The sequence below is a fragment of the Corythoichthys intestinalis genome, chromosome 16 (assembly GCF_030265065.1).
Source record: "Corythoichthys intestinalis isolate RoL2023-P3 chromosome 16, ASM3026506v1, whole genome shotgun sequence".
NCBI lineage: Eukaryota > Metazoa > Chordata > Actinopteri > Syngnathiformes > Syngnathidae > Corythoichthys > Corythoichthys intestinalis.
The window spans coordinates 34,676,470-34,700,645 of NC_080410.1; the positions used below are offsets into that span (position 1 = coordinate 34,676,470).

The 24,176-nt window shown below is 39.4% G+C and overlaps 1 protein-coding gene across 2 annotated transcripts in view; it reads right to left on the minus strand.

The window, feature by feature from the left end:
- Positions 1-10,523: 10,523 nt before the first annotated feature.
- srcin1a (SRC kinase signaling inhibitor 1a) overlaps positions 10,524-24,176 on the minus strand; it is a 255,777-nt gene continuing 242,124 nt past the window's right edge. The window contains exons 20-21 of one of the 2 annotated variants that reach the window (XM_057817366.1): positions 19,299-19,427; positions 10,524-13,011 (exon numbers count right to left, since the gene is read on the minus strand). In XM_057817366.1, coding sequence (XP_057673349.1) covers positions 12,640-13,011; positions 19,299-19,427 — 501 coding nt within the window. In that variant the 3' untranslated portion in view covers positions 10,524-12,639. Of the gene's footprint in view, positions 13,102-19,298; positions 19,428-24,176 lie in introns of both variants that reach the window. The other variant, XM_057817368.1, reaches the window with a different exon arrangement.

Sequence of the window (24,176 nt, forward strand, 5' to 3'; positions counted from 1 at the left end):
GTTCGCTAGGAAGGTTCACTACAACAGAGCCTTTCTGAGAAGTCTACTTGTTCAAAATGGCGGCCGTTCATTAACGTCGCCGTCTGTCATTTTGCATGTAGTTCTATAAGCATTTGATATCTAGGCACAGATTGTAGGCTGTCGGCTACAGTCAGGAAATATTGGAGCCACTTAGCCTAGCATCGCGTTTGCTACAACGTCAAAACACTTTTCTCTCTCAGTCTCTGACTTTTCTCGCGACATTCAACCAACGTAGTAACGGGGACGCACAGTGCCTCGGTGCCGAAACGGTGACAAAGTCCGAACGGAGAAAAAAAACCGTAATGCACCACAAACATACAGATTTTGAACGTACGGCGTACGCATTAAAAAATCAGTGCTTACTTGTACAAATTACGCCGAAACCGTCCAACTTGACAGGTATGCGAAAAACAATGGTGCCGTTCTGTGTGCATTTTTTCAACTAAAGTGGTTCAGCGTAAACATAACATATGCACTGATAAACATGAGCACCCAATGGCCGGCGACTCGGCCCGCCCCCCTTATCTATGATTGGCTAGAAATTGCATTCGTTCGGTGCTCAGATTGGTTGAATTGAATGACGACAGATCAAGATAGGATGAATAGAGAGTTCGTCCTCTCCGTGTATGTGCTTGTGTGTCTAATGACAGTGTGTTTTGTGGAAGATTAAAAAAAAATTACACAGTACAGTCTAATCGAGCTAGGGCGGGCACAGCAGTCTCTCAGGGCGAGCCCGACCCCCTAATGCCCGCCCATGCCGCCGGGTCTGGCTACCGGGGTTAGTCCGGGTTTTTTCATTTCGCAGCGGGGACTCAGGAAAAAAGTGTAAACAAAAGGGAAGTATGATAGCTATGCCACATGCTACCCCGAACCAAGCAGCTCTTCCAACTCTCTTCCTCGCATTTCGAAAACTAAAAATCACACAAAACTACCCAACTCATGTCACACACGGCGGCATTGGTGCTCGTCGCCGGGGATGCTGCTGGGGAATGAACGCTGAAAATCGCGCATTCTCAGTTGACAAACCGACCGGGCACAGAGGTCCGAGAGGGGTGGAAGTCTCTACACAATCGAGAACCGCAGACGAGCGCGCGTGGTTACCCGCGCACGGGCGCTCATCGGCGGGCGACCATAGTCTGCGACAAGCTTCCGGTCGTCGGCCATTCCCGCCTTTTTGGTGGACAGGGAGTATTGTCACCCACAGAATGCAAGGTACTTCCTTATTAAAATGTGTGCCATGATCCCAGTATTTGACATGATATAAAACATGCCACCTACTCACTTCCGCATCCGTCCAATGTTCCCACAGTTGTCGGACTTGTTTTGCCCATTCTTTGCGGTGAACAAGATCTTTTTGAAACCGAAAAAGGCTCACAAGCTCTCCCTGGTGCAGCAACAAAAGCCTGCTGCTCAGTGGGCTGGCAGGATGTGAAAAATAAACAAATTAATCCGCAAAATCAGCTGAATCCGCAGTCGTTCTGCATACTATAGTAAGTATATAGTAAGTATATATGTAAAAAAAAAATTATTTTTTTTAAATCGTCTCACCCACCAGGGCGGTATGGTCGCTCATTTCAAGGTCGGGTCCTCTACCAGAGGCCTGGGAGCTTGAGGGTTCTGCGCAGGATCTTAGCTGTCCCTAGGATTGCGCTTTTCTGAACGGAGACACCGGACGTTGTTCCTGGTATCTGCTAGAACCATGCACCCAGCTTGGGGGTTACTGCCCCTAGTATCCCGATCACTACTGGCACCACTGCTGCCTTCACTCCCCACATTTTCTCCAACTCTTGCTTCGACCCTTGATATTTCTCCAGCTTTTCGTGTTCTTTTTTCCTGATGTTGCTACCGCTCGGGATTGCTACATCTATCACTACTGCTGTCTTCTGATGTTTATCCACCACCACTATGTCAGGCTGGTTGGCCATCACCAGTTTGTCTGTCTGGATCTAGAAGTCCCACAGGATCTTGGCTCGGTTGTTCTCGACCACCTTTGGAGGTGTTGCCCACCTTGACTCTGGGGTCTCCAGTCCGTACTCGGCACATATGTTCCTGTACACTATGCCTGCTACCTGGTTATGTCGTTCCATGTATCCCTTGCCTGCCAGCATCTTACTCCGATGTCCTGGACTGTCTCAGGGGCCTCTTTGCATAGCTTGCACCTGGGGTCCTGTCTGGTGTGATAGACCCCGGCCTCTATTGAGCTTGTGTTTAGGGCCTGTTCTTATGCTGCCATGATTAGTGCCTCCATGCTGTATTTCAGTCCGGCCTTTTCCAGCCACTGGTATGTTTTTCCCATGTCAGCTACACCCTCAATTTGTCGGTGGTACATACCATGCAGGTGCTTGTCCTTCCATGATAGCTCCTCAGGGTGCTCCTCCTTACTGGGCTTGTGTTGCCTGAGGCATTCACCGAGCAGGTAATCATTGAGGGCCATTTTCATGATGTACTCTTGGAGGGATGTAGTTTCCTCCTGGATCGTGGCTCTGATGTTCACTAGTCCTCGGCTTCCCTCTTTCTGCTTTATGTAGAGCCTTAGGATGCTGGACTTAGGGTGAAACCCTCCGTGCATTGTAAGGAGCTTCCTTGTCTTGATGTCGGAAGCCTGCATCTCTTCCAGTGGCCAGGATACGATGCCAGCAGGGTAACTGATTACTGGTAGGGCATAGCTGTTAATGGCCTGAATCTTATTCTTGCCATTCAGCTGACTCTTGAGGACCTGCCTCACCCTATGTAAGTATTTGGTTGTGGCCTCCGAGTTGCTTCCTCATGGTTCCCATTTGCCTGTGGGATCCCCAAATATTTGTAGCTGTCTTGCACATCTGTTATGTTGCCTTCAGGTAGTTCAGTCCCTTGAGTTGGGATCACCTTCCCTCTTCTGGATACCTTTCGCCCCGCTTATCTAGTCCGAATGACATCCCGATGTCAGTGCTGTATATTCTCGTGAGGTGAATCAGGGAGTAGATGTCATGCTCGTTATGGCATACAGCTTGATATCATCATTGTAAAGGGGGTGACTGATGGTTGTTCCACTTCGGAAATGGTACCCGAAACCACTCTTGGTGATGATCTGGCTGAGGGGGTTTAGGCCTATGCAGAACAGCAGGAGTGACAGAGTATCTCCTTGGTAGTTGTATATTTATATATACAGCGGGGCAAATAAGTATTTAGTCAACCACAAATTGTGCAAGTTTTCCCACTTGAAAATATTAGAGAGGCCTGTAATTGTCAACATGGGTAAACCTCAACCATGAGAGACAGAATGTGAAAAAAAAAAAACAGAAAATCACATTGTTTGATTTTTAAAGAATTTATTTGCAAATCAAGGTGGAAAATAAGTATTTGGTCAATACCAAAAGTTCATCTCAATACTTTGTTATGTACCCTTTGTTGGCAATAACGGAGGCCAAACGTTTTCTGTAACTCTTCAAAAGCTTTTCACACACTGTTGCTGGTATTTTGGCCCATTCCTCCATGCAGATCTTCTCTAAAGCAGTGATGTTTTGGGGCTGTCGTTGGGCAACACGGACTTTCAACTCCCTCCACAGATTTTCTATGGGTTTGAGATCTGGAGACTGGCTAGGCCACTCCAGGACCTTGAAACTCCTTTGTTGCCCTGGCTGTGTGTTTGGGATCATTGTCATGCTGAAAGACCCAGCTACGTCTCATCTTCAATGCCCTTGCTGCTGGAAGGAGATTTTCACTCAAAATTCATTCCATTCATTCTTTCCTTTACACAGATCAGTCATCCTGGTCTCTTTGCAGAAAAACAGCCCCAAAGCATGATGTTTCCACCCCCATGCTTCACAATGGGTATGGTGTTCTTCGGATGGAATTCAGTATTCCTTCTACTCCAAACAAGAGAACCTGTGTTTCTACCAAAAAGTTCTATTTTGCTTTCATCTGACCATAACCCTATTAGTCCTCTTCTGGATTATCCAAATGCTCTCTAGCGAACCGCAGACGGGCCTGGACGCGTACTGGCTTCAGCAAGGGGACACGTCTGGCAGTGCAGGATTTGAGTCCCTGGCGGCGCATTGTGTTACTGATAGTAGCCTTTGTTACTGTGGTCCCAGCTCTCTGTAGGTCATTCACTAGGTCCCCCCCGTGTGGTTCTAGGGATTTTTGCTCACCGTTCTTGTTATCATTTTGACGCCACGGGGTGAGATCTCGCACTGAGCCCCAGATCGAGGGAGATTATCAGTGGTCTTGTATGTCTTCCATTTTCTAATAATTGCTCCCACACTTGATTTCTTTACACCAAGCGTTTTATACCTATTGCAGATTCAGTCTTCCCAGCCTGGTGCAGGTCTACAATTTTGTCTCTGGTGTCCTTCGACAGCTCTTTGGTCTTGGCCATAGTGGAGTTTGGAGTGTGACTGACTGAGCTTGTGGACAGGTGTCATTTATAACAATAATGAGTTAAAACAGGTGCCATTAATACAGGTAACGAGTGAAGCCTCGTTAGACCTCGTTAGAAGTTAGACCTCTTTGACAGCCAGAAATCTTGTTTGTAAGTGACCAAATACTTATTTTCCACTCTAATTTGGAAATGAATTCTTTAAAAATCAAACAATGTGATTTTCTGGGTCCCCCCCCCCCCCCCCCCCCCCCACATTCTGTCTCTCATGGTTGAGGTTTACCCATGTTGACGATTATAGGCTTCTCTAATCTTTTCAAGTAGGAGAACTTCCACAATTGGTGGTTGACTACTTATTTGCCCCACTGTGTGTATATATATATATATATATATATATATATATATATATATATATACTCTATATACATATATAGTAAAGATGCTTAGTGCGCTGATGTCACATTCGCCTTCTCCCTCAATCCAGACTCTGGCCGGAAGTCACTCATTTTCATGGCGCAGGATTAAAAAAATTGAATAAATACATCGATCGCTTCCACACATATCCAACCGCTCCATTTCATTCAGGAGCATAAAATACCACGTGAAATATGAAATAAACATGCTTTTTGCGGTCATGGCCACTTTAATATGCTGTCATACTTTTTGCTGAATTACTTGATATTACTCGGATCCTCCATGATACAAAACAGATGTTCGCTAAACTACAAAGAAAACTGTCAATAGTTAAACTTTACATCATTTCAAGTCCCGGTAAGAGAAAACCAGAGAGTCTGTGAACTGTACAAGAGGAGCTGCACTTTATTGGACACACAATCACAGCAAATTATGTACAAAACTTTTGTCACACACGTTTCCTCACATATCATCCACACTGATAAATTAATTCCAGCATCATTAGATTTTTTTTCTTTTCATAAATGGATATTTTCATTTACATACTTTTAATAGATCTATAATGTTCTTGTCACTCTTAACTACAAACCTAGGCTGCAGTGCATTCAAGCGATGTGCAATACCGTCGGACGTCACATGACCTAACATGCCTGTCTTTGCTTCACACACAAAATCGAAAGGAACGTGTCAACTCCAACACCTTTTTTGATTCTTTTTTATTCTTGGAGAAAGCATTCATGATAGACATCTTTTGTATTCTTTTAAATCTTGACTGCACCGTGCGATTGCTTTAAACGATACATGCATCTGTGGTGTTTTAATACCTTTGTAACTCATTATACTACTATTAATATTCATTTAAAAAATCAATACACTTTCATTTTCGGACGTAATAGTTTCTTGGACCGGCTAAGAACAACTGACTATTTACACGATTTTTGTTCATTCTAACTTTGCGATGCTGTTTGAACATCCACACATTCATGTAAAAATACAGTACATGTACTATATACAGTACATACTATATCGCACATAGGTTTATTGTATTGATATTTAAAAAAAGAAGATACAAGTTGAAACACTACATTTTTTATCCATTTTGTTGGTTCTGCTTACCCACTATTTTGTATTGTTTTATATATATATATTTTTTTAGCTTAAATTTGTTGCACTTTTACGAACTGACTTGAATGCAACATTTAGGTCATGTGACCTTAAACCAACTTTGTACTTATAGATCCGTACTTCTCAACAGCACCAAAACACGCAAATACAACGTGGGGTGATTTAAAAAAAAAAAAAAAAAAAAAAAAAAAAAATCTTAAAGATATAGACAAAACATTTTTGGGGTCACCTATTCCTCAATACATACATTACAGAACGCGCGTGTCCATAAAGAAAATCCTAGAAAAAAATGGAGCTTTTCTCTATATTACAGAGGCTATACAGATATATTTTAAACAAATATAATAAAAAATGTCCTGCGAGTATGAATAAATAATCTCTGTGTGAAATGCAAAAAACAAAAAACAAGAAAAAAACAAAACTGTACAAAATGGTTGCAAGGTTAATTTATAAAAACTGAAGGGGTGATGACATTATACAGTAGATGCTCATTTATAGTACGAGTCTATATACTGTATGTATTTATATATATAAATATGTATATCATAATAATCACACTTTTTTCACACGTATATTATTATACACAGACGTCTCATATATTTATATGTAGACACACACACAAATACGTATGTGTGTAGTTCAGCTTTAAATGCCACGGTTGCATTTCTTCTGTCCCACTTTTTAATCCATTTGAAGGCCGAGAGATTTGTTCATTCGCTGCCACTCTCCCAGTTCAAATGGACTGGACATCTACTTACGATAAACTTTCGAGCTGATTTTAATGATTTAAATGAAACAGCAAAACAGTAATTGGACGCCCATATCTGTCAATGGCACTGAAACGGTCTCACTGTGCAATCAATTTTCATTTTCAGTGCATGTTTGCACTTGTGCTTGTAAATGAATTCATTTCCTGGTCTGGCTTTCGTCTTACGTGATGTGGGCACGCTCGCAGCTAACGACGAGACGATCTAATGGGTTTTTAGAGTGCAGCTCTGGTCATGGAAATGCAGCCAAATAAGTAAGTACTACGCAGTTCTCAGCAATTATCAAGTATTGAATTCACTTTACAGGGTATTTAACTTTTCGTGGTGTTAAAACCACAACAAAAGCCAGAATTGGCATTACAGGTCGACCGATATATTGAATTCAATCCAATTCAATACACTTTCTTATGAAAGTCTGTCAATGTACTATACCGATATACAGACATTTTTAAGATTGGCCGAGATCAGCCGATATAATAGGATAGCTGTCATGTTCACTGTTTGTTGTAAATTTGCACCACATAGTGGTCAGGGTTAGAAAAGGAAGTGGCACAAGAAAACCAACTTCTAATTAGAGTTGTCGGATTGCCGATAATATCGACCGATAAAAGCATTTTATTTAGGTTTTTCACTATCGGTTTTGGGCCAATATGCATATCACAGTGCTGTCATGTCCATTTATTGCCTGCCTGTGTTTCTGGTGTTTTGTCGCCCACCGCTGGTGCTTGAGTGTAATTATTTCCAGCACATTCTGCTGACGTAACCATTGCAAATGGAAAGACGGACTAAATGGACGAACTAACGTCTGCAGCCGGTGTAGCATAGCAGTGCTTGCCATCTCACCACATTGTGCCTTTTCTAAGCATCGCTTGTAAGTTATATCCTTCCTGTGTTTTGTATCTATGAGATTTGTGTAGTATATTGGAGATGTATACAGTATATTTTGTTTGCATTTTTTGTAAAATGTGGTTACATTTTTTTCTTGCTTGCAAGCTTTACTACCAGTTGCTAATCAAATTGACACCTGGTGTGTGCTTTGTGAATTTATTTCGTATTATTGACGCAATGTTTTGTTCTTTTCAATTTCACAAAAAAAGAAAAGAAAGAGGACCACAGTAAAGCCAATTCAACTTTAATCCAGCGTCTGACTTCTCTTTAGAGCCCAATTTGTTCGCTATCTGTTCATTTGTGTACCCAAATACACATTGAAGACAGAATCAGTGCCTTATTGGCACTTGCACTTCATCCAAAAGACTTCTATTTGCACTATTTTGATTTCAATATATATAGTGGTGCAATATAGGCACTTTTTCCCATAACGTCAGTTGTTCTCTTATCTTTCACAGAATGCTTATTTGGATAACCTTGAAGTTGTTACATTTATCATTATTAAAGCATCCAGTGGGTGATCACAAAACAATTAGCCATACTATGTTAAGTCCACAAGCGCATATATCAGTATCGGTTTGATATTGTTATCGGATATTTGAAGTTGGACAATATCGGGATATCGGTTAAAAAGTCATTATCAGACAACTCTACTTTTAAAATATATATTTAATAGTGTGTATTTCAATTGCCTTTCATTACCGTGCTTTAAAAAAGAATCGTGGCCTCAAATATCGTCAATCGGTTGATTTTTTTGTTGTTGAAAATTCCGTATCAGTCAACCTCTAATTCAATGTTTAAAACCCCCCAAGACTGGTGTCCACATATCTAGACATCACATATTCATGTAGGCCACAATATTAACATTTAGTGTGGCCAACATGGTCCAAAATGTGATATCCACAAATATGGACGCCATTTTTGAGGTAGCGTAGCACTTTTCCGCATTGTGTCCAACTGTCCTAAAAGATTTTACCGCTATTACCGTTGCACCCTAAAATGACAGTGTTCAGGCTAAGGCTTCAAAGGTGGGGGTCTATAAAGGGTTCTTGTGCATAAGGAAATAAAAGTCAAACTGTGCGGGTTGAAACCAAACCAGGTTTAGTTACGAAATCATGTTGTGCCTTGTCATTAAGTTGTAATTACCTTATTGACTGCCAGTGACAGCGATATATATCCAATCCATTTGAAGCAGGAGGTTGGCAGCAAATAATCCAAATGGAGTGGACGTCTAGCGCCGTCAATAGCAGCCATCGAGTGCCCTATACAGGGTTAATGATCATATAATGTGAATACAAACAGGGCTTGGTGTCTTTGGAGAAGCTAGGTGGAGTTGCGATAATGCCAATGATTGTCTTTATGTATAAAACTAAGAATAAATATTTCTACATAGAAGTCATCTTTATATATAGTCGTATATTTTTACTTTGTGTAGTTGTAGCTTCGTCTAAAGATGTGCTGCTGCCTAACATTAGATGAGGAAAAAAAACAAGAAAAAAAAATGAAAAATGCCTTTGTGCATCAGTAACATTATAAATGAGAGTTTCAAAAAACTTTTTGCCTAGATGAATAATTTCGAAAGTAGGGGTCTTTTTTGTACTAACATTTTTAAAGGGTCAAACTCAATACTTTTGCCTGTCAAAGAATCACGTAAACAGCACCACTTCAGCTTAGGTTCAAATACCAAATAGCTTTTAAAATGACATTCACGCACGCAGGTATGCATGTACACATCAAGACATTTGAACATGGCAGAATGAAATCTCCAAATATCAAATAAGCAAGTATAAAATGTTAAGTCATTTTGGAATCACAATATGACAAGTACAAAGGTGCCTTGACTTTTTTGGTTCTGTTTAACTGAAATGGTTTAATTCATTCAGTCACTATGCTTTTAACTTAACATGCTTGTACCTTGATGATGATGATATCTTGATCCCCCCCCCCCCCCACTAAATTAAAAAAAAAATCTAATATATGAATCCTTTTCGATTTGAAACATTACAAAATATTCAATTAGATTTTTTTGGTTGGTAAAGAAAATCTGGTACCCAGTTATTCAATAGATTACTTTATAATTACTAAGGCTGGGAGGATCCGCTTTTGTCACGATCCGATCCGTATCCTAACACCTTTGTGGCGATACGATACGTAATGCAATACTCCAGCTATGGCAACATATTAACTTTTATAAAATGTATGAAAACACAGAGGTATGCATCTCCGTTTAAACTAGATGCCATTTTACATTTATTCTTTTTTTACATTGAAAAGTGCATTAACTGTTGCAGGAACTGTTCCTGTGCAAAATAGACCAAAAACTATTTAAAGCACTTCACATCTTAAAGAACATGTAACCTAAACTCAAATGTGCAATATAACAGCCATTTCTTTCATTCATCATTGTCTCTTTATTGGGACGTTGTTAGCTGCAGTAGCACAGTGTTGCCCTTTAGCGGTTTGGCAGATTTGAACGGTTTGTTGTAGGGATGCCCCGATCGCTTATTTTAGGACCCGAGTCCGAGTCACCTGATTTTGAGAATCTGCCGATATAGAGTCCCGATCCTATACCGAAAAAAAAAAAGTTTTAAACATGTTCCTGTCCCACTGAATTATTTATAAACAAGAATAACGTAGAAAAATACTTGTATTCAATGCTTCATCTACTCAGTCGACTCAAATCTGCTCATGCTGCTGAGAACACTTACACACACACACGATGAGTTGAGTTAACAAGCTCAACGATGATTGACACATTGGCGTCTTTCAAGGTAGCTCTCCTAGACTTCTCTGGTTAGATCAAAGCTTCAACGCTTGTCAATCATCGTTAATAGAGATGTCCCGATCGATCGCGATGGATCGGGTCCGATCACGTCATTTTCAAAGTATTGGAATCGGCAAAAAAAAAAAAAATCGGCCATGCCTTTTAAAAAAAAAAAAAAAAAAAAAAATTTAATTAAATCGTTTTCAAATTGTATTTAATGTTACAGACATAATATGTTACACTCATCCAGAGTCTTCAGTTTAGGCTTAAGGTAGGGTTATCAAATTTATCCCGATAACGACGTTAATTAATTTTTTAAAAGATGTATCACGTTAAAATATTTAACGCATTTCATGCATGCACTGCACGACCCACTCACTCATTGTCGCGCTCAATCTGTAATGGCGCCATTTTACCTATATAGAGATAAAAGGCAGCATAAAATGAGCAGAGTGAATTTTGGCAGCCTTTGGAGCCTTTAATTGGCTAAAGCCTTACGATCCCTCTCCCTACGATTAGAAATATCATGGGAAGCAATGTGGGGAAGCAAGGTAGCAATTGATCTTTTTCTTAACACCTTATGTTATTTCCCAACGCAGAGAAGATATATCTATTGGTAGCACTACGCACAGTCATGGTTCCACTTCCCATCATGCATTTGGGCATGGCTACAGTATCATTTACTGAAATCTCAACAAATACACTAGATGGCAATATTTAGTCACAATATACAAAGTCACAAGTCTTTCTATCCGTGGATTCCTCTCACAGAAAGAATGTAAATAATGCAAATGCCATCTTGAGGATTTATACTCATAATAAACAAATACAGTACTTATGTACTGTATGTTGAATGTATATATTCGTCCGAGTTTTATTAATTTTTTTCTTAATGCATTGCCAAAATGTATATGATCAGGAAATATTATCGGGAATGATTTGAATTGAATTGGGAGCAAAAAAAAGCAATCGGATCGGGAAATATCGGGATCGGCAGATACTCATACTAAAACGATCGGGATCGGATCGGGAGCAAAAAAACATGATCGGAACAACCCTAATCATTAACTTTAACAAGCAAACTCCAGCGCACTGCAGACCAAGAAAAGCAGCAGGACTGAGAGTGACTGGATCGGGACATCTATAGTTTGTAGGTTTGTGGCCGGTAGTATCGACAGTATCGATAATCAGAAAAAAATATCGATACTGGGTATTGGGACATAAAGGATCACGATATATCGCCAGATATTTTTTTCCCAGCTTTAGTAATTACTTTGTATTTAGGGGCTGACAGTACAAATAGGGAGAGAAAAAGTTTATATTTAACATTAATAAAGGGGGTTTTGCACTTTTAGATGTTTTCAACGGGGGTCGGGGGTGGGTCAGTTTATTTTGAGGCCATGTCACCCAGCCCTATTCAAATGTATTGAGGTGCACCTGCATGCTGAGAGGACTCGCGTGGTGATTATTGCATCTACGTTTTAACTTATTGACTGCCATTGACGGCAAAAGATTTCCAATCTATTAAAACTGGAAAAGCTGGCTTTGAATGATCATGCCTAAATGCCATGGACAGTGATAGACAGCCAATCCATTTTGACTCGGACGGAGTAAATGAACGAACGTTCATTCGCCCTCTCACAATCAAAATGTATTGGCCGTCTATTACCTTTAATGGCAGCTAATTCATTAAATAACATTAAAACAATTAGAAGAGTGTAATAAGCGGTAATATGCCAAATTTACCAGTGTACAAACTGTCAATGGCAGCCAATGAGTTAAAACAGGATCAGCTTATTAAGGTGGGAAAGGTCCAGTTTTGTGCGTCGGGGTGTAAAGTTCCCCTAACGGACTTCAGGAACTACGATGAGGTATTAAGGACCAACAAATAAAAATTAAGAGAAAAATGTAGTGCTACAGGAATAAAGTCGTAATATCATGTGAAAAAAAAGTCGTAATGTTCTGTAATTTTACCAAACATTCTAATATACAGCCTCAAGAGATGCTCTCAGTATTGTTGATTTTAACCTAATTGGCGAAATGCTTTGCAAAGAATGTAGTAGCTAATTTAACTAAATTCACTGCAATACCCAATACAATGACTAATCTTGTTACTCTTTCTTCATAATATTATGAATTTCGTCTCATCACGACTTTTTTCTCAATATATTACGAAACATTACGATTTTATTCCCATAATATTTCAATTTCCTAGTCATATTTTTCTTTGTTTGGTCCTAATATTTCACCCGACGGAACAACGCGAGAGTGGTCCAAAAAAGGGAATTCTGCCATTTTTGCCCTTACTGTCCATTCTTAAGCCCCTCCAGACCGGCCTTGGACGAAGTGGGCGATGTGGGCGAACACGGCGACAAGACGGGCGTGGTGGGCGAGGAGGATGACGACAGGGTGGCGCTGGGCGTCTGCGAGGAGGAGGAGGCGGGCGACGGGGAGCGGCTGCCCGGCGAGGGCAGGGAGGACGCGGATGCCCGTTGCTGCTGCTCGCGGAGGAGGCGGTGCCGGCGCAGGGCGGAGGACAGCAGCAGGGCTTCGGCGCTCAGGCCAGCGGCCGACAGGCTGGCCAGCAGCGCCTTGGCCTGGCCGGGCGACGCCCTCAGCGCGGGACCCTCCGCCCTCCTGCGGCGGACGCCCGAATCCGCGCCAAGGGCGGCTCCCTTCGGGTCAGAGCGGGACACGTGATCGACGAGGACGGGGAACCGTGATAAAGTCCGACAAAGTTGAAGTCGCCTGCGCGTGCATGCTCACTGTTGCGGGATGAGGGGTTATCGTGCGTTGACCGGGGTGGGGGTGGGGGTCACGCCACCACAGGGAGGACGGGAGAGGAAGGGCAGAACAAGCAGAGGATACATTATTTCAGGCGGACATCAGCATGTGCGACAGGCGTGGCGCCATCGACACATGATTTTATTTTGACTTTTAATGACGAGAACGCATTAAAATATGCAAAATAACCACAGCACAACCACATGTAATGAGGCGATACACCACTAGATGACACTGTTTGAAAACACATTTGGACTAAAATGGTAGGTCTGGGTGCTACTGCCAAGGACATTTTCTTTCCTGTTTTACTCCTTGTCTGCAAATTTAACTCATTTGAGGGTGGCACAGCACGCCTGGTCATTCACTGCCAACCCTTCCACTTCAAATGGATTGGACGTCTACTTGTGATAAACTTTCAAGGATTTTTTTACATTTAAGAGAGGGGAAAAATAAAGATTCATTAGCATCACAAGGAGCTGCGGTGGCCTGAGATTGAGACGGGATTGGTAGAAATCCCAACGGCGCCTCCTCATCACTCTCTGATTATCCGGGATGACGACGACGATGATGATCATCTCTTGTCTCTTTGCTTCCCAGCTATTTCCTCTCCATTCTGTCCCGAGCTTCCGCCTACCGCAATTGACGCCCGGCAGCCTCGCCGAGAGCCAAGCAGATTCTCATACTTGTCTCATGAAAGCCAAATTAATCTCATTATTTCAGCATGACGCCGTCTCACAGCTCGCCATTGCTCTTTTTGTCTCCTTTTGAAAAGAAAGCGCACGGACGCTTTAAACTAATTGTGGAGCCAAATGCCTCTCGGGGATGCTTACCGTGTGACGTCAGAAAAAGATTACTTAGTCATTAAAGCTTTGGCTGTCATTGACAGCAATTACCATCAATAATAAGTGACCTAAAATTAGCAGGAATTGACCCAGGGACGTCTCAAAATTCAACCAGAAGGGCCATTTCTCTAGAAACTGCATTGCTAGCAAATTGAGTTTTTATTAGAATTTGATTAATTTATCAATGTAGTCAATAATGAAAAACAATATAAGAAGCAATAATAAATACCGTATTTTCTGGACTATAGGTCGCTTCGGAGTATAAGTCGAACTAGTCCAAAAGAATCAAATTTTTGAAGGAAAATACAGTCAAGTTGTCCGCCATTTGTTGCTAAGTAGCTCAAACGTAATATCTACTGTTACTTCAGCAAAAACAAACGGCCGCTTTGTCAGCTTTCTTCAACTTTCGTAGCATATGCACGGTCTTTAACTCACGGTTTTCTCTAGTACACCGCACACCGACGAGCCTGTTAGTTTAGCTAACATTAGCTCCTGGTTTCGGTTACAACTTCCTAGTGATCAAGTTGTGTCCAGCTAGCTTCTAAAACTCGCAGTTTTCCGCTCAGGCCACATATCTTCCGTCACGTGGCTCCGGAGGTAATTTAAGATTTCTGTAGCTACTTTGTCTAACTTAAAACATTCAGGAACACTCCAACTCCAGCCTCCTTACATTTGCATTCAAAATAAACAACGTTAGCAGACTTGTTTGCAGGAGCTATTGCCATAAATATACGTAGGAATGCACGAGAAATACACTGTAGTAAAGTACAATACAGTAGGAAGCTTTCTGAGGCCCACAAGACTTGGCATGCAAAATCAAATAATAAAAATGATAAGGTACATAGAACTTCATTTATTTATTTATCTTTTGTAATCATTATCATACTGTGGCCTATACTACGAACTGAGTTCAACCTCCCCAGAAGTAATCCAGTTTACCAGCGGGTAACCGGAGTTGACAAAACCTGGTTGTCTAGTTTGTGGTCGGTCGGTGCTACGACGCTGATTATGAGGTTGATTAGTCGAACCTGTGTCAACCCAGTCAGAGTTACTGCGCGTTCACATAAAAGGGGGCGGAGACCAGAGTCAAACACTACTTGTGACGATGGCACGGGCACCTTACTTCACGGAGGAGGAATGCGCGATGATCATACGGAGTTATGAGAAATTAAAATCCACCCTCACTGCGAAATCGAACACCGTTTCAGCGAGTAGAACGCAACGGGTCTGTTGACAGCGAATTTACCGATCGTGTGATTTGTGAATGCGTCAATATGCCAGTTTACTTATGTCCATGCAAAGAAATAAAGCCTGCTGTCAGGACAATAAAATAAGATTTGGTACGTTAACAGTAAGAAATAATTTATCGCACATCATCACATGAAGCAGGATAATTGTATGTTTAGTCCCATTGACTGTATGAATACGTATGTCCTTTTTTTTTTTTCCCTTAGTTTGGGCCTAAAAAATCAAGCCCGACCCGAGCCCGATCAATTAACTTTATTTGCAGGCCCGAGCCCGACCCGACCCCTCCCCTCCATAATTTTATGTTATCTTTGTGAGGACTCAGGAGAAGAAGGAAATGCGGGGATGCCATGCGTTGTTGCGTGAATTAAAGCCCGTCTTTTGTAACGAATTTTCACAGTTAAACAAGACTGTAAGATGAGTATTCAATAAACATTTATATCTTTTAAATTTGTGCGTCTGTCCTATCAGTGGATTTGACATTTAATTTAATCTCTTCGAGTTGGCAGAAAAAAACGCAAGTTTTCTCAATGTTTAAATAGTCTACATATTTCTATGGTTATTATTAACTCATTTACACAACGAAATAACGCTGGAAAAGTTCGTTAAATATATTTCTTGTATATGAGAGCAAAGCTCCGCATTCGTTTACATTCAGCAATTTCAACGATCAATTTGAAGCGTTTCCATACCCCACTTCGAATCGCATGGCATACAGTGTTCTTACGCAGATGTTCAGCATCACCATTGGAATGCATATATTGTCCCTGGCGAAAGAGCGCACGGAGAGGCACACAATCTGCCCGTTTGTGAGGGCCTGACTTCGGCGGGTTACATTATAGTGACGTCCACCTCGATCAGTTGGCACAGGTAAAGAATTCCCTCAGCTGAAAATCTTTCATGGAGAACATCTTCCGGGTACGCCAGCGGATTCTGGCGGTCTCCAAAAACCCGTGCACTCCGAAGAGAGCCCCTCACAATCCGCGCGCCAATGTCGTATGGGTCGTCCAGGTACGCTGTCATTGTCGGGAGGACACGTCCGCGGAGGAGTGCTGTTTAATTATAGCGTGGTTAATTAGAATTCTGGGGTTAAGCAAGGTCTAACTCTGAGACGACCAGGTTTGGCGTGTGGCGTGTGTTGCCATGGCAACACTTCTTGGTTCCAACATATCCACCTTTCGTAGTCTCGCTTAGCTGCGAACTTAGGTCGCACGTGATGAAGTTACTCTCGACGTTACCCTGCTAAGCCAGAAAACTGGCTTCGTAGTATAGGCCACTGGTCTGGTCAGATATAAATACAGTGATCCCTCGTTTTTCGCGGTTAAGAGGGACCCTGCAAAAATCGACAATGTAGAAGCAAAGTAGAGGTGGAGCTTATTTACACACATACACACACACATATACAGTATATATATATATATATATATATATATATATATATATATATATAAGGGCTGTCAAACGATTAAAATTTTTAATCAAGTTAATTACAGCTTAAAAATTAATTAATCGTAATTAATCACAATTAATCGCAATTCAAACCATCTCTAAAATATGCCATATTTTTCTGTAAATTATATATATATTCTGTAAAATAAATTGTTGGAGTGGAAAGATAAGACACAAGATGGATATATACATTCAACATACGGTACATAAGGACTGTAGTGGGCATTTCACTCTACTGTCATTTAAATCTGTCTATGCTGTCCTCACTCCGAAGCGTCTACTTTTTCCAAAGCTAGACAGCTAGTGAACGACGCCTTAATAATTAGACTTCTTCCTTTTTCATCTGATTTATTAATAAAATGGCCTCAAACCATTGTCCTCTTTAGACCGTCGTAAAACTACAAAATAAAAGTACACAAGCATTGCATTAGCAACAACGTTAGCTTAGCACGCTATACAGGTTCACTAAACATAAACAAAAAGCGTCTCATACAAAAAATATAACATTTCGCTTACTAACATAATATGTACATTCTTTACAACAACCATACTTACGGACAAATCTTGTCCAAGGATCATATAAGCACAACATTATCAGCCTGAGACGTCGTGCAGCCATAATGAACTGGCAAGAAAGCAATAAACCATGTCGCTAAGCGACCACAAGAGTTCGCTGTTGGACAGGACAAAAAGCCTTGCTGTAAAACTTACCAAAAGGCAGAATACTTTCTGAGCAGGACATGTGCGTTAATTGCGTCAAATATTTTAACGTGATTAATTTAAAAAATTAGTTACCACGCGTTAACGCGATAATTTTGACAGCCCTAATATATATATATATATATATATATATATATATATATATATATATATATATATATATATATATATAATGTGTGAAATACATATAAGACATGTTTTTAATTGAAAACAAAATACTCTTATACAGTATGTATATGTATACTAGTATTTTTCTAAATGATTTTATGCACTGAAAATGAAATATATATATATGAAAAAGGTTAGATTACATTACAATAGAATTACATAGACTTCACTTTCAGTTGACGAGACACGGGGACGATCAGTAGGGGGCCTATTTTCAAAAACTTAAAATTCTAATATTTTCAAAACCAAAGCTGCTATCGACCTAAAACCAAAACAGGCACTTCCCTTTGGCAAATAGCAGTCTCCATGAGCAGCCGCACCAAAAAATTCAAAGTCATTCTCTAATAAAATCCCGAATAATAATGGGCTTTCCCATTGGCAGTGTATCAAATACTTGTTCTCCCCACTGTAAGTATAACAAAACTTAAAATAGCTATAAAATTCTGTTGATTTTACGCTAGATGCACAAAAATCACCAAATGCAGAGATAATCACCTATATTTTCAGGATCAATAGAAATATTTAACATGTCATACCAGTTTTTGCCCGAAATATCGACTTAATTTTTTAATTTAGTGCAAGTTTTCAACAGCTAATAAATCACTCAATTTTCACATCAGAAACTTAATACTTGAGGAAAGCAGAATCATCTTAATTTTATTCGACAAAAGCAAAATTTGCATTTTTTCTTTATACAATCACAACTTATTTAGGTTGAATTCCGCTACTGTCTACGTAGATGCACAAAATCCAACATGACGGCCGTCATAAAACAAAGAGCTTTTGAAGTTGAAAATTCTTGTAAATAAATGCTTAAATTGCGGTATTTCTATAGATATGAATGTAAAACGTCTAGATTCTTGGTTAAAAGCAAAAAACGGGCACTTATCATTCATTTTATGTAAATATTTCAAGCCACAATTACACAAATTTTATCCATTTTTTTTCCCACCTTTCAAAATGCATGCATGGTGCTATTTAATATAATAATTACTTTGAATCCTCAACCAAATCACTCTTGAGACACTCTTGCTTGCTTGTATGCAGTAAAACCTTCATCCTGTTTCCACCTAAACCCCGGCGTTAGAATGCAGCGTGTGTGTGAGTTTTCACAGTGAAAACCAACTTAACGTTCTGCTTGGGTCGGCCCCCTACGGAACGCATTTTGCAATGTCTGTGGGAGCTGTCTTGTCAACTGAGGGTGGAGTCTATAATAATGAGTCATACAAGCTAAAATACTGGATTTTTTTTTTTTAATTGAGAAAAAAATCCGCAATGGACTGAGGGCGTGAAGTTTGAAGCGCTAAGTAGCAAGGGGTTACTGTATAGTTAATAATGTAAGAGCACTAACATTTCTTGACGTCTTAAACACAAGCCAAGAGCGCCCTCTGGCGGTTGATTGTTGTTGATGTTTACTTAATGGTCGGCCAGATTTAGATTTCCGAAGATGAAGTTGCACCTGAGTATATGTTGCAGGCTCAACAAAAGTATAAAAAAAGTGTGACTTATAGTCCGAAAAAGATGGTAGTATTAATGATATTAAAGTTTAAAATAATAAATAAAAGAAATAAAAATAGTCACTTGACCTTAGAGGGTTAAGCCCCCTGCCCAGAAGGCGCAAGACAAATAATGAGCATGTCCAAAAATGTTGAAGACACAACAATTATGGCTAGTACTGTACAACATGTAGGAAAGATACCATGCAGGTGAAGTCACCACATCATGCACACATCCCTGAATAGAGCATACAGTACCTGCTGCTGGGCCTTCAGGAAGTCCTCCCTCTTGCCGCTTTTGTACTTGTCCGTGCTGTTCTGCTGCTGCAGCTGTTTCAGTTTGGAGGCCGGGGCCGGCGGGATTTTGCACAGGGCGGCATTCCCTCCCTGGAAAAGACATCGGCGAGAGATGAGTGTGTATAGAGCGAAATTGACCCCTTTAACTCTTTCAGTGCCATTAATGATGATAGACGTCCAATCATCCTTCTGCTGCGACTTGAACCGAGTTTATCATTGTTAGACGTCAAATCTATTTAAAGTGGGAGTGTGGCAGCGAATGGACGCGTGTTAATTTGCTGCCAACCCTCCCACTTCAAATGGAATGGGTGTCCATCATCATCAATGGCAGCCAATGAGTTAACCCTTGAAAGTTACTTTGGCTGGAAGGAAGTGTGAAAACCAAGGAAACTTCTATGTAAAATTTCATTGGTCCAGAAAAAGAATAATTACAACCCCCCCGAAAACAAAACTATACAATATTTACTACATCCCACCTTTAAATAAAAAAAATTAAAAATTGCCATAAAGAGGCCAAAAAAAAAAAAGAAACGATTTGAACTATTTTGAGGTCAACAATGTTTTCAAACTATTCGCTATTAAAATAGAAGACGTTTCATTTGATCATCAATTACTTGGTCACGCCAGCCCTAGTTTAGCTGCCATTGACGGCGATGGACGTCCAATCCATTTTGACTGGGAGGGGCGAATAAAATAGACGTCTAGCGCCGTCAATGACAGCCAAACGAGTTAAATAGTTCTTTGTGTATATATATATTATATATATATATATTATATATATTAGGGCTGTCAAAATTATCGCGTTAACGGGCGTTAATTAATTTTTAAAATTAATCACGTTAAAATATTTGACGCAATTAACGCACAAATGCTCAACTCAAACAGATTAAAATGACAGCACAGTGAAATGTGTACTTGTGTTTTTCGGAGTTTTGGCTCCCTCTGCTGGCGCTTGGGTGCGACTGATTTTATAGGCTTCAGCACCCATGAGCATTGTGTAAGTAATTATTGACATCAACAATGGCGAGCTACTAGTTTATTTTTTGATTGAAAATTTTACAAATTTTATTAAAACAAAAACATGAAGAGGGGTTTTAATATAAAATTTCTAAAACTTGTGCTAACATTTATCTTTTAAGAAATACAAGTCTTTCTATCCATGGATCGCTTTACAACAGAATGTTAATAATGGTAATGCCATCTTATTGATTTATTGTAATAATAAAGAAATACAGTACTTATGTACCGTATGTTGAATGGATATATCCATCTTGTGTCTTATCTTTCCATTCCAACAATAATTTACAGAAAAATATGGCATATTGTATAGATGGTTTGAATTGCGATTAATTGCGATTAATTAATTTTTAAGCTGTAATTAACTCGATTAAAAATTTTAATCGTTTGACACCCCTAATATATATATATATATATTTATTTATATATATATATATATATATATAATAGTTCTCAGCCAACATTACATCCCTCCGGCTCACATATGCGCTGCCCACGAAAATAAAGCCCAATGAGTTGAATCAGTGAATCTCTTTTCACACAATTAGCTCTAATTCTACTTAAAAACAGACTGAGAGCATTTTTGCCTGCTCTGCAAAGAGGAGGAGAAGGAGGAGGAGCAGTATGAAAGTCGGCACCGTGTCAGAGTTAATCTAAAATGAACTTCACGAGCTGCCACGCCACATCTTTTTCGCCTTCCAACACAATCGGTAGTAGGCGTCGGGAGAGCGCCAAGGAGCAATGGCGTAGCGAGTGATGCAACGGCAAGCGCGGCCATGACGAAACAACGCGAGAGAACTTGGCAATCCTCGGCCGAGCCCATGGGAAAGTAGATCCCGAGTCGCATTTGTGAGAGTGACAGTAGAATATGGCAGAGTGGGAGGCAGACACTTTGAATGTTGCTATAGTGTTACATGTCAACACAAGTGGCAGTGAAGCCTGTTGAAGTTGCTCATTTTTCAATAGGCTCCAGTGAAACCCAATTCATTTTCTCAGGGGTATTAACTGTCTGCCATTGACAGCAATAGATGTCCAATCCTTTTAGACTGGGAGAGGCTGGAAGCAATCATTAGATCAGTCCAAATGGATTATACGTCCATTGCCGTAAACGAGTGTTTTCAATATAAATTAGACTTCACTATCAGTTGACGAGGCAGCTCCTAAAGACATTGCGCCACGGCTTCCCGTAGGGGGCCGGGCCAGTCAGAGTGCCGTGGCAGCTTTCACTGCGATAAACTCAAACACACGGTGTGTTCTAACGCCGGATTTAGGTGGAAATAGGACGAAAGTTTTAGTGCATACAAGAAGGCAGGAGTGTCTCAAGAGTGATTTGGTCGAGGATTCAAGGTAATTATTAGATAAAATAGCACCTTGCATGCACTTTGAAACATTGTGAAAAAAATGAATTGAAAAAATTAGTGTAACTTTAGCTTGAAATATTTATGTAAAATGAATGATAACTGCCCGTTTTTTTTTTGTTTTTGTTTTGCTTTTAACCATGAATCTAGACTGTTTTACGTAAATATCTATAGAAAATCTGGGATTTACGCATTTATTTACAAGAATTTTTAACTTAAAAAGCTCTTTGTTTTGTGATGGCCGCCATGTCGGATTTTGCATCCATACACATACACATAGTGCATACAAGAAAGCAGGAATTTCTCGAGAGTGATTTGGTCGAGGATCCAAGGTAATTATTAGATGAAAATAGCACCATGCATGCACTTTGAAACATTGTGAAAAAAATGAAGTGAAAAAATATGTGTAACTTTAGCTTGAAATATTTATGTAAAATGAATGATAACTGCCTGTTTTTTTTTGTTTTTTTTTTGCTTTTAACCATGAATCTAGACTGTTTTACGTAAATATCTATAGAAAATCCGGGATTTACACATTTATTCACAATAATTTTTAACTTTAAAAGCTCTTTGTTTTGTGATGGCCGCCATGTTGGATTTTGCATCCATACACAATAGCATAACTTTTAATTCAACTAATCAGGTAATTTCTGGCCAACTGCCCGTTTTTTTGAAAAAAAAAAAAAAAAAAAAAAAAAGTAATTTAGACATTTCTACGCCCATACACACAAAAAAAGGCTTTAACGTGTTAAAACTTATGTAACATTTCAATCTAAAAACGGCGAGGGCCAGATAGCCAGCCGGCAAGACGTGCTCAGGTAATAGTGAAATCGAAATTCAACCTAAATAAGTTGTGATTGTATAGAGAAAAAAAATCAAAATTTGCTTTTGTTGAGTAAAATTAAGATGATTCTGCATGCTTTCCTCAAGTATTAAGTTTCTGATGTGAAAATTGAGTGATTTATTAGCTGTTGAAAATTTATGTCAAAATTGCACGAAATAAAATTAAGTCGCTATTTTGGGCAAAAACATGTTAAATATTGCTATTGATCCTGAAAATATAGGGGATTTTTGTGCATCTAGCGTAAAATCTAAGAATTTTATAGCCATTTTAAGTTTTGTTATACTTTTATAAAAAGTAATTAATCAGCCTTTTATTAGGGAATAACTTTAAAAAATGTTATGCCGCTGCTCATCGAGACTCCTATATGCCTAAGGGAGATGACTGTTTTGGTTTTAGGTCGGTATCGGCTATGGTTTTGAAAATATTTGAATTTTAAATTTTTGAAAATAGGCCCCCTACAGAGCGGCCCCTTGCCCAGTTTCCTGTCAACTGATAGTGAAGTCTATGAAATGTCCTTCTTTTACTAACTACCACAATACAAACTCAGTAAACTTGGCTGGCAGTGAGTTAGTTAATGAACTCATTGGCGTACATTGATGATAACAGACGAACCAGAGTTGCTCTAAAAGTGAGATGTTTTTACATTGACCAAACAGTTAATGTCACCCACCACATTACCACTTAAAACACTGAAAAAAGCTAAACACATCAACAACTTTCTAGAACTTAAATGTTACATCTAGAGATGCTACTTGAACACATTTTAAAAATTCAATAATTAATTACAAAAGACTGAACTACGTAGTTTAAAAAATTAATGTGGGTTGTGTTTCAATAACTGAATCTTTAAATAACACAGCACTTTTGTCGAAGCAAAATTTTCCAATACAGCAAATAAAGTTAATTGATGAACACAGTCGCTTGAATGACTGCTGCAGATATAGAGAAACCATATTAAATTACAATATTTCATGTAAAAAAAGATACTCTAATTTAAAAAATGTGGGTTTGTGCAAATATTGTACTGTAGACATTACTGCTACAATGATTAATCGATTAACTTGAGTAATTCGATTACAAAAGCTTCTAATCAAATTTTGCTGCTTCAAGGATTCATTAAATTACAGTGGCGTTTTAAATGCTTTGTTTTGAAAGTGTTTGCATTTAGTTTGATTGATTTGGGAGGATACACTGCCCTCTAGTGGCAACAGTGAATATGAGCTATTTCAGCTAACATGGCCTGATCGAGCTGCTCCCTGTTACGACCAACATATGGATAAGTTTTTGTTTGAGCTAAAATGATTGTGAATGCATTTGTAATTTAGTTAAGAGGTTTATTTAGCAGTTTTTGTGGAAATAGGTGTTTGAACAATTTTTAAGAGCATCGTAAAAAAAAAAAAAGTTAGCATTTTATAGCATTTAAGCTAGCGGACTTTTGCCATGTAAGTTAGCCAATTGTTCTTTGGTTGTACTTTGATCCTCATTTATTAATTATTTTTTTCACCGTTTGGGGCTAAGATCAGGCATTTCAATTGATTCATTTAATTTATTTTTTATTTTTTTTATATTAAACACTCGGGAATTTTATTTTGTATTCGCATTTAATGCTCTTTTGGAAGT